The sequence below is a fragment of the Dendropsophus ebraccatus genome, chromosome 1, assembly GCF_027789765.1.
Source record: "Dendropsophus ebraccatus isolate aDenEbr1 chromosome 1, aDenEbr1.pat, whole genome shotgun sequence".
Lineage (NCBI taxonomy): Eukaryota > Metazoa > Chordata > Amphibia > Anura > Hylidae > Dendropsophus > Dendropsophus ebraccatus.
Window position 1 is genome coordinate 230,371,863 of NC_091454.1, and position 12,133 is coordinate 230,383,995.

Genomic DNA, 12,133 nt, shown 5'->3' on the forward strand with positions numbered 1-12,133 from the left:
TAAATGGTCAGCATCTTCCTGTACTGCGCAGTCAGGCTGGCACAATGTATTGTTTACCATAAGTTGTTTATAGATAAGTGTCTCTTCCTAGCTTTGTATTAGGACTAAGATGATAAGTTTTCAAGGAGCTGTGCTCATTGATGTGCTGCCAGCATTCCTTACCTTCTTCCAAACCATCTCTGTCACCCTCTGATCATCTCCTTATTCAGAGGGCAGTATATATAGGTGTAGTCATATAGGTACGGTGCAACTAGGTAAAATCACATCACCTAGCCTTATCAATATATAGTGGGGATATGTGTATTATCAGTATATATACTTTGTATATATGGGGTTATGTGTATTATCGGTATTACACACACTGGTTTGTGATAGATGTGAAAAAATGATCTTAAAATAAGGGATGCAGTACCAGACTGCACCACTAGATGTCACTCTATCATTTAGAAATTACCCACAAATAAAATTGTATACAAATAGAAAAACACAATGGGCTTAATTCATAAAAATTGTAAAGAATTTTTATTGTATATAATAGGTACCAATACCTATATACTGAGTATACAGTTGTGATATGGGTATTATCAGTATATATACTGTGTATATGGGGGGTTATGTGTATTATCGGTATATATACTGTGTATATGGGGGGTTATGTGTATTATCAGTATATATATACTTTGCATATATGGGGTTATGTGTATTATCAGTATATATACTGTGTATATAGTGGGGATATGTGTATTAACAGTATATATAGGGGGTTATGTGTGTTATCAGTATATATAGAGAGTATACAGTTGTGATATGTGTATTATCGGTATATATACTGTGTATATGGGAGGTTATGTGTGTTCTCAGTATATATACAGTGTATATAGTAGGGCTATGTGTATTATCGGTATATATACTGAGTATATAGGGGGTTATGTGTAGTATCAGTATATATATATATATATATATATATATATATATATATACACTGTGTATCAGGGCTCCAGATGGCGACCAAAATGGTCGCCAATGCGACTGATATCTTGCAAATGGCGACCAGATTTATTAATCTGGGCGCCATTTGCGACTGGCCCCGGCGGCGGCTGTCTCTTTAAGGACTTCCGCACGCTGCACCGAAGCACGTGGCGCCTCTGCGGCCGTCCGTCCAATGAATGACGGACGTGCTGGATGACGTGTGCGGGGACACGCTTCTCCAGTGACGTCATCCAGCACGTCCGTCATTCATTGGACGGACGGCCGCAGAGGCGCCACACTCCTCCAGCGTCTCTCTCCCGCCTCTCCTCACCCGGTGGTTCTTCAAGTGCACCCCAGCGGCACCAATTTGTGGATAGTGTGTGTGAGTACAACCGGAGGGACGGCAGGGTTGGCGGCCGGCCACTAATCTGTGTGGGGGGACCGCGGCCTGGGCAGCTGATTGGTAGTGTCTGTTGTGATGGCGGCCAGGTGCGGTAGTCAGTGCGTGTGGGGTGCGGGGGGGGGGGGGGGGGGATGATGTATAGACTGCACAGTACCACTTCCCTCAGTGTCAGTATGTGTAGACTGCACAGTACCACTTCCCTCAATGTGTGTGTGTGTATATATACACTGCACAGTACCACTTCCCTCAGTGTCAGTATGTATAGACTGCACAGTACCACTTCCCTCAGTGTCTGTATATACACGGCACAGTACCACTTCCCTCAGTGTCTGTATGTATACACTGCACAGTACCACTTCCCTCAGTGTCTGTATGTATACACTGCACAGTACCACTTCCCTCAGTGTGTGTGTATGTATACACTGCACAGTACCACTTCCCTCAGTGTGTGTGTATGTATAGACTGCACAGTACCACTTCCCTCAGTGTCTGTATGTATAGACTGCACAGTACCACTTCCCTCAGTGTCTGTATGTATAGACTGCACAGTACCACTTCCCTCAGTGTCTGTATGTATAGACTGCACAGTACCACTTCCCTCAGTGTGTGTGTATGTATAGACTGCACAGTACCACTTCCCTCAGTGTCTGTATGTATACACTGCACAGTACCACTTCCCTCAGTGTCTGTATGTATACACTGCACAGTACCACTTCCCTCAGTGTCTGTATGTATACACTGCACAGTACCACTTCCCTCAGTGTCTGTATGTATATACACTGCACAGTACCACTTCCCTCAGTGTCTGTATGTATACACTGCACAGTACCACTTCCCTCAGTGTGTGTGTATGTATACACTGCACAGTACCACTTCCCTCAGTGTCTGTATATACACTGCACAGTACCACTTCCCTCAGTGTCTGTATATACACTGCACAGTACCACTTCCCTCAGTGTCTGTATGTATAGACTGCACAGTACCACTTCCCTCAATGTGTGTGTGTGTATATATACACTGCACAGTACCACTTCCCTCAGTGTCAGTATGTATAGACTGCACAGTACCACTTCCCTCAGTGTCTGTATATACACTGCACAGTACCACTTCCCTCAGTGTCTGTATGTATACACTGAACAGTACCACTTCCCTCAGTGTCTGTATGTATACACTGCACAGTACCACTTCCCTCAGTGTGTGTGTATGTATACACTGCACAGTACCACTTCCCTCAGTGTGTGTGTATGTATAGACTGCACAGTACCACTTCCCTCAGTGTCTGTATGTATAGACTGCACAGTACCACTTCCCTCAGTGTCTGTATGTATAGACTGCACAGTACCACTTCCCTCAGTGTGTGTGTATGTATAGACTGCACAGTACCACTTCCCTCAGGGTCTGTATGTATACACTGCACAGTACCACTTCCCTCAGTGTCTGTATGTATACACTGCACAGTACCACTTCCCTCAGTGTCTGTATGTATACACTGCACAGTACCACTTCCCTCAGTGTCTGTATGTATATACACTGCACAGTACCACTTCCCTCAGTGTCTGTATGTATACACTGCACAGTACCACTTCCCTCAGTGTGTGTGTATGTATACACTGCACAGTACCACTTCCCTCAGTGTCTGTATGTATACACTGCACAGTACCACTTCCCTCAGTGTCTGTATATACACTGCACAGTACCACTTCCCTCAGTGTCTGTATGTATATACACTGCACAGTACCACTTCCCTCAGTGTCTGTATGTATATACACTGCACAGTACCACTTCCCTCAGTGTCTGTATGTATATACACTGACTCAGAACCTGACTTGTAGACCACCTCACACATTCTAGTGGACTGTATATTGTTGTCAAGTTGCAAGCTTTTAAGTTCAAGTTCAGAAGAGTAAGCCTCATTAATAGGCTAGCCAAGTGAGGCTGAAGTACTGAGTCAGACTGTATATGGTTGTCAGACTGTATATGGTTGTCAGACTGGATATGGTTGTCAGACTGGATATGGTTGTCAAGTTGCAAGTTTCCATGTTGAACGTTTTCAAACTAAGAAAAGAGAGAATCTAAAGGAGGAGGAGGAGGAGGAGGAGGAGGAGGAGGAGGCTGCCGCGGCCTCTGCAAACAGTAAGTCCCATTTAACATAACATTAATTTTACATGTTTTAAAATGTTGGCGACCAAATATTCTATTTGGCGCCTAAATTTTTCAGGTTAGGAGCCAATGGCTCCTAGGTAAATTTTTTAGTCTGGAGCCCTGTGTATATAGGACGAGGCTGAAGTTGGTTTCTTATTCGGCCAGTTTCCTATTCAGAGGATTTTTCTTTTTCCTGTTTTAGCTATTATTCTTACAGAAAATGTATAATATTCATACCCTACCGTAAGTGAGGGGCCCTGAGGGGACCGGTGATAAAAATGGCCAAAAGGACCCCAAGGTTGGCATAAAAATGGGCATCAAAGTAAAAACACAAAATTATGATTTAAAAATAAAATTTACTTTGGGCCACTGATCTCACACTGATAATACACAGAGAGGGCTGCCCCGCATTACATCCAAGAGAGTCCAGCCTGGCCCAAAGTGGTTCTGGGTATAAAAACTGGCATCAAAGTGGGCACAGGCATTTTTTCCCAATTTGAATAAGTAACAGCTGTTTTCAAAGGGTTAAATGAGTTTGGGCCACTGATCTCACACTGATAATACACAGAGAGGGATGCCCAGCATCACATCCAACAGAGTACAGCCTGGCCCAAAGTGGTTCTGGGTATAAAAACTGGCATCAAAGTGGACAGATAGGCATTTTTCATGATTTGAATAAGTAACAGCTGTTTTCAAAGGGTTAAATGAGTTTGGGCCACTGATCTCACACTGATAATACACAGAGAGTGGCTCCAGTTTTTATAATGGTCTGTATGTACAATGGAGCAAATGCCAAACTGCACCACAACGGCATCGAGGATGAAGATAAGAGACATCCCTTCATCCATGGCGTCTCCGCTGCAATAGGGACATATCAGCAGGTTAGATTACTCCCACCTCCAGGTAGTTCCCCTTTAAGGCCAGTTCACACGGAGTAAAATCGGTGGAATTTGGCAACGGAACTCTCCGCCTGCCTCTGTGACATACAGTCTGTCTATGGGAGGCAGGCCATCCCTCTCTGTGTATTATCAGTGTGAGATCAGTGGCCCAAACTCATTTAACCCTTTGAAAACAGCTGTTACTTATTCAAATTGGGAAAAAATGCCTATGTGCCCACTGTGATGCCAGTTTTTATACCCAGAACCACTTTGGGCCAGGCTGGTCTCTCTTGGGTGTGATGCGGGCATCCCTCTCTGTGTATTATCAGTGTGAGATCAGTGGCCCAAACTCATTTAACCCTTTGAAAACACCTGTTACTTATTCAAATCATAAAAAATGCCTATGTGCCCACTTTGATGCCAGTTTTTACACCCAGAACCACTTTGGGCCAGGCTGGACTCTCTTGGATGTGATGCGGGGCAGCCCCCTCTGTGTATTATCAGTGTGAGATCAGTGGCCCAAAGTCAATTTTATTTTTAAATCATAATTTTGTGTTTTTACTTTGATGCCCTTTTTTATGCCAACCTTGGGGTCCTTTTGGCCATTTTTATCACCGGTCCCCTCAGGGCCCCTCACTTACGGTAGGGTATGAATATTATACATTTTCTGTAAGAATAATAGCTAAAACAGGAAAAAGAAAAATCCTCTGAATAGGAAACTGGCCGAATAAGAAACCAACTTCAGCCTCGTGTATATAGGGGGTTATGTGTATTATTGGTATATATACTGTGTATATAGTGGGGATATGTGTATTATCGGTATATATACTGTGTATATAGAGGGTTATGTGTATTATCGGTATATATACTGTGTATATAGGGGGTTATGTGTATTATCGGTATATATACTGTGTATATAGAGGGTTATGTGTATTATCGGTATATATTCTGTGTATATAGGGGGATATGTGTATTATGTGTATTATCGGTATATATACTGTGTATATAGGGGGATATGTGTATTATCAGTATATACACTGTGTATATAGGGGGTTATGTGTATTATCGGTATATATACTGTGTATATAGAGGGTTATGTGTATTATCGGTATATATACTGTGTATATAGTGGGGATATGTGTATTATCGGTATATATACTGTGTATATAGAGGGTTATGTGTATTATCGGTATATATAATGTGTGTATATAGGGGGTTATGTGTATTATCGGTATATATACTGTGTATATAGGGGGTTATGTGTATTATTGGTATATATACTGTGTATATAGGGGGTTATGTGTATTATTGGTATATATACTGTGTATATAGTGGGGATATGTGTATTATCGGTATATATACTGTGTATATAGGGGGTTATGTGTATTATCGGTATATATACTGTGTATATAGAGGGTTATGTGTATTATCAGTATATACACTGTGCATTTAGGGGGGTATGTGTATTATCGGTATATATACTGTGTATATAGTGGGGATATGTGTATTATCGGTATATATACTGTGTATATAGTGGGGATATGTGTATTATCGGTATATATACTGTGTATATATGGGGTTATGTGTATTATCGGTATATATACTGTGTATATATGGGGTTATGTGTATTATGGGTATATATACTGTGTATATAGGGGGTTATGTGTATTATCGGTGTATATACTGTGTATATAGGGGGTTATGTGTATTATCGGTGTATATACTGTATATATAGAGGGTTATGTGTATTATCGGTATATATACTGTATATATAGAGGGGATATGTGTATTATCGGTATATACACTGTGTATATAAGAGGTTATGTGTATTATCGGTATATATACTGTGTATATAGTGGGGATATGTGTATTATCGGTATATATACTGTATATATAGAGGGGATATGTGTATTATCAGTATTTACACTGTGTATATAGAGGGTTATGTGTATTATCGGTATATATACTGTGTATATAGGAAGATATGTGTATTATCGGTATATATACTGAGTATATGGGGGTTATGTGTAATATCGTTATATATACTGTGTATATAGGAAGATATGTGTATTATCGGTATATATACTGTGTATATAGTGGGGATATGTGTATTATCGGTATATATACTGTATATATAGAGGGGATATGTGTATTATCAGTATTTACACTGTGTATATAGAGGGTTATGTGTATTATCGGTATATATACTGTGTATATAGGAAGATATGTGTATTATCGGTATATATACTGAGTATATGGGGGTTATGTGTAATATCGTTATATATACTGTGTATATAGGAAGATATGTGTATTATCGGTATATATACTGTGTATATAGTGGGGATATGTGTATTATCGGTGTATATACTGTGTATATGGGGGGTTATGTGTATTATAGGTATATATACTGTGTATATAGGGGGTTATGTGTATTATTGGTATATATACTGTGTATATAGTGGGGATATGTGTATTATCGGTATATATACTGTGTATATAGGGGGTTATGAGTATTATCGGTATATATACTGTGTATATGGGGGGTTATGTGTATTATCGGTATATATACTGTGTATATAGGAAGATATGTGTATTATCGGTATATATACTGTATATATAGAGAGGATATGTGTATTATCGGTATATATACTGTGTATATAGGGGGTTATGTGTATTATTGGTATATATACTGTGTATATAGTGGGGATATGTGTATTATCGGTATATATACTGTGTATATAGGGGGTTATGAGTATTATCGGTATATATACTGTGTATATAGTGGGGATATGTGTATTATCGGTATATATACTGTGTATATAGGGGGTTATGTGTATTATCGGTATATATACTGTGTATATAGGAAGATATGTGTATTATCGGTATACATACTGTGTATATAGAGGGTTATGTGTATTATCGGTACATATACTGTGTATATAGGAAGATATGTGTATTATCGGTATATATACTGTGTATATGGGGGGTTATGTGTATTATCGGTATATATACTGTGTATATGGGGGGTTATGAGTATTATCGGTATATATACTGTGTATATAGTGGGGATATGTGTATTATCGGTATATATACTGTGTATATAGGGGGTTATGAGTATTATCGGTATATATACTGTGTATATGGGGGTTATGTGTATTATATGGACATGTGGCGATCATACCTTCGCCTCCATCTAAGCTCTCCACATCTGTAGATATTTTCCCGCGCTGTGTTTGTGAGGCGTCACCATGGAAACGCAGCGCCCGACCGAGCGATGGAACAGTCACTCTATGATTGGTCGGCGATGCTTCCTGGACTCCGCCCATTTACGTAAGGCGGAGCCGTACCGTGCGTCTCTACGCTCACGGTCGCTGTGACGGAGAGGTGAGAGGACTGTCCCGGCACCGGGGTCACGTGTGCTGTCCGGTTATGTCCCCGGTGTATGTGCGCTGTGCTGATTCATCTGTGACCTCACACCCGCTGATTCTACAGTGACGTCACTGGTTAAGCGGACTCTGCAGCCCCTCTCCCCTGGTCGTAGTTCACATAGTGTGAGGGCAAAGCCGCACAGACGCCATACTGTGATGTGTGCTGCCATATAGTGCTCCATACTGTGATGTGTGCTGCCATATAGTGCTCCATACTGTGATGTGTGCTGCCATATAGTGCTTCATACTGTGATGTGTGCTGCCATATAGTGCTCCATACTGTGATGTGTGCTGCCATATAGTGCTCCATACTGTGATGTGTGCTGCCATATACTGATCCATACTGTGATGTGTGCTGCCATATAGTGCTCCATACTGTGATGTGTGCTGCTATATACTGATCCATACTGTGATGTGTGCTGCCATATACTGATTTATACTGTGATGTGTGCTGCCATATACTGATCCATAGTGTGATGTGTGCTGCCATATACTGATCCATACTGTGATGTGTGCTGCCATATACTGATCCATACTGTGATGTGTGCTGCCATATACTGATCCATACTGTGATGTGTGCTGCCATATACTGATCCATACTGTGATGTGTGCTGCCATATAGTGCTCCATACTGTCATGTATGCTGCCATATACTGATCCATGCTGGTATGTGTGCTGCCATATACTGATCCATGCTGGTATGTGTGCTGCCATATACTGATCCATACTGTGATATTTGCTGTGCTGCCATATACTGATCCATACTGTGGTGTGTGCTGCCATATACTGATCCATACTGTGATGTGTGCTGCCATATACTGATCCATACTGTGATGTGTGCTGCCATATACTGATCCATACTGTGATGTGTGCTGCCATATACTGATCCATACTGTGATGTGTGCTGCCATATACTGATCCATACTGTGATGTGTGCTGCCATATACTGATCCATACTGTGATGTGTGCTGCCATATACTGATCCATACTGTGATGTGTGCTGCCATATACTGATCCATACTGTGATGTGTGCTGCCATATAGTGCTCCATACTGTGATGTGTGCTGCCATATACTGATCCATACTGTGATGTGTGCTGCCATATACTGATCCATACTGTGATATTTGCTGTGCTGCTATATGTTGTGGAGGGCAGCAGAAGCACTTGGATGAGTGTACATGTGTTTGGAGGGGGTGGGGGAGCACTTGGCTGAGTGCGCATATGTATGGTGGAGGGGCTTGGCTGAGTGTGCATGTGTATGGAGGGGGTGGGGAAGCACTTGGCTGAGTGTTCATGGGTATGGAGGGGGTGAGGGAGCATTCGGCTGAGTGTGCATGTGTATGGAGGGGGTGGGGGAGCACTTGGCTGAGTGTTCATGGGTATGGAGGGGGTGAGGGAGCATTCGGCTGAGTGTGTATGGAGGGGGTGGGGGAGGGCTCGGCTGAGTGTGCATGTGTATGGAGGGGGTGGGGGAGCACTCGGCCGTGTGTACGTGTGTAGGGAGGGGTGAGGGGAGCGTACATGAAGCTGTGTCGGAAGCGTTATGTTGAGGGCTACAAAGCTCATCGTCCTTTCACATTCTCCTCCACAGACCATGGCTGAGCAGACACCTCTTCACGAGCGCCCCCCTACTCATCGCCGCCGGCCGGCCCCCCGCCCGCCCCGGGGCCCCAATGACATCTATGTGAACACAAAGACCGACTTCCGGGCCCAGTTGTCCCGATGCCGGCGCCTCCTGGAGGGCGGAGGGCAGAAGGAGCTCAGGGTGCACGGCCTTGGACTGGCCATCGGGCGTGCTATTAACCTGGCCCTACAGCTACAGCTCTCCATGCCTGACAGCCTCCTGCTATCCGCCAGCACCTCCACCGTGGAGCTGACCGACGACCTGGAGCCTGAGGGTGGAGAGGACGGGGAACCGGGGGTCCGCAACCGCAACAACTCTGCTATTCACATCCGGGTGTATCGAGCGCACGTGGAGTGACCCGGGGAGGACTACTGCAAGCAGCTGGGTGACCCGGGGAGGACTGCTTTAAATGGCAGACTTCTGAGAGACTCTGTATATACTCTGCTATCCTTATATGGACCCTGTGATATATTATGTCTCATCCTCCAGAGCGTCACTCACTATTCTGCTGTCTTCTGCCATTCCATCATGTGTTATCCTCCACTATAGGATAAGACATGATTTAACAGCAGAATAGCGAGTGCAGCTCTGGAGCATAAGAAATGATGCAGTCAGCAGGGTGCAGCCTGTACAGTGTACCCCATGTTGTCCTGACTTACGTATGTTGTGACTTGTGTGCTGAGAATCCATGTTGATGATAAACATGTATGTGTGCGGAGATGATTCTGTGTGTATGGGTCAGAGGTCACTGCATACTTCTGTAATAGGGAGGATCCCTCCATATAAAGGAGAATGTGCAAGTGATTTTAAGAAACTCTGTAATAGCTTTTATTAATTAAGCAAAACCTCTTTCTGTACTCAAGTAGTTTCCCAGCCTCCACCCCCCCCCCCTCCCCCACTTCTTTATTACAGAGGAGCAAAGTGAAGATGAGTTTTCTGAGTCCATTATGACCAATGGAGGGGCTGAGTATGATGAGTGAGCAGGGAGAGAAGACAAGCAGCTGTGCAGTTTAGAGACTGGGCACATAAAACACTGGATTCACAGGTCACTGCTAGTCTGGAAGCTTGATGAAAGAAGATTGCAGGATGTTGTGTTTTAGAGGGCTGCCTTTTCTTCTCTCAGTGCTCACTTATCCCCCTCTTGGCCTCTCCCCTATCCATAGAGCATAATGGATGCAGAAATCCTGCTTCTTTGAAGGAGCGGCTGCAAAAACAGCTTTTTGAGTACAACATTACGTAAAATCACGTGTATTATTGATAGTTAATGATTTCCTAGGTTACCTTTACATAACAGTTAAGCTTGAAAGGCTCAGGACACACATTGTAGTATATTTTAAACTGATCACCTGAGGGCATTTATTGCCATCACCTCCAGAGCTGTAAGCTCAGTTGTTGGTGTGTTCTAGTCAGCAAACCACGTCTGTGCTCCCTGGCTATCCTCCACTTCCTCACAACCTCCTAGCCGTTTGGATCTTGTTCCATCCCTAATTCTCTGCTCAGCTCCAGTCTGAACAACATCTTCACATTGTATTTTGAAGATTGCTATCAGTCGGTGGTGAATGAGGACCTTCTCTGAGGGTAGCGACCTGGGAATTTTCTGCAGTAAAGCCTATCCTGCCTTGCCGTGGGCTCTGCTAAAACACTGTGGGCTCCTCAGACTCCACTCCTTGGAGAAGCTGCATCAACAGTTCTTGGTGTTCCAGGGTATCCACCTCCTTATGCTTGGTCCATTGGTTACAGTACATCTGAGCCATGGATCCCAACTCGCCATACCTAGCTTCAGAAATTGCCTGTCAAGGTGCTCGCCAGGAAAAATTGACCCAGATTCCCCGGACATTGCAGCTCACCTTCTCGTCACAGCTTCACTTCCAGCTGTTCCAAGCAGTCCGTCCCTTCATTTGCCTCCCCACTTTAGTGGAGACCCTAAGTCCTGCTGTGGATTTTTAATCTGTTTACAATTCAATTTGAGATCTTGGCTCATCAGTTCATCTCTGATCGTGCTAAGATAGCGTTTATGGTCTCTACTTTCCAGTGAGGCTTTAGCCTGTGTTACTCCTCTCAGGGAGCGGGAAGATCCTCTAACAACCAGCCTTTTTGGCCAGGTTAGGCAAGGTCTTTGAGGATCCTGGTCACACATCCTCTGGTGCCTCATCTCTTTGTTGGCTTTGTCAGGTTGATTCCACTGTAGGCCAGTATGCAGTGCACTTCCGGACCTTGGCCTCTCAGTTAGCCTGGAACAACAAAGCATTAGTGGTCGCAATAAAGATTAACTTGCTGGCCATGATTTTTCCACCAGCTGGCCACTCATATTGATATCCTCTTCGCTGAACGGCAGCGGAAGACGTGTCAGCAGCGACAATTTTTTTTTATGTGTAGAAAATAGAATGGGTCCTCGTGCAAGTCTCCTGGTCCACATGAGTCCCTACACGAACTCCACACTGTGTTGGTCAGCAAACGCAAACCGCAAAGGAAGAGAGGCCGCCCAATGGCCCTGCAACCCCAATGTCACAGGACCAAACCCCAAGGCCCCCCCAAACCCAGCAGGCACCGACGGCGGAGAAAGTGGCCACCAAGCAACACAAGTGTGAACAAAGTCTAACCACTCCCCACTGCACCGGAGGTAGAATGGGAGAACTAGGAGGTACTTACCATGTGTGCACAGGTGCCTTCTGCCAATTGGGGTCACAT

At 43.8% G+C, this 12,133-nt stretch overlaps 1 protein-coding gene across 5 annotated transcripts in view; it reads left to right on the plus strand.

The window, feature by feature from the left end:
- Window positions 1-10,257, plus strand: part of POP7 (POP7 homolog, ribonuclease P/MRP subunit) — a 60,403-nt gene extending 50,146 nt beyond the window's left edge. For 3 of the 5 annotated variants that reach the window (XM_069949020.1, XM_069948937.1, XM_069949094.1), the window contains one exon: window positions 9,413-10,257. In XM_069949020.1, coding sequence (XP_069805121.1) covers window positions 9,413-9,802 — 390 coding nt within the window. In that variant the 3' untranslated portion in view covers window positions 9,803-10,257. The other 2 variants (XM_069949143.1, XM_069949218.1) reach the window with 2 other exon arrangements.
- The last annotated feature ends 1,876 nt before the right edge of the window (window positions 10,258-12,133 follow it).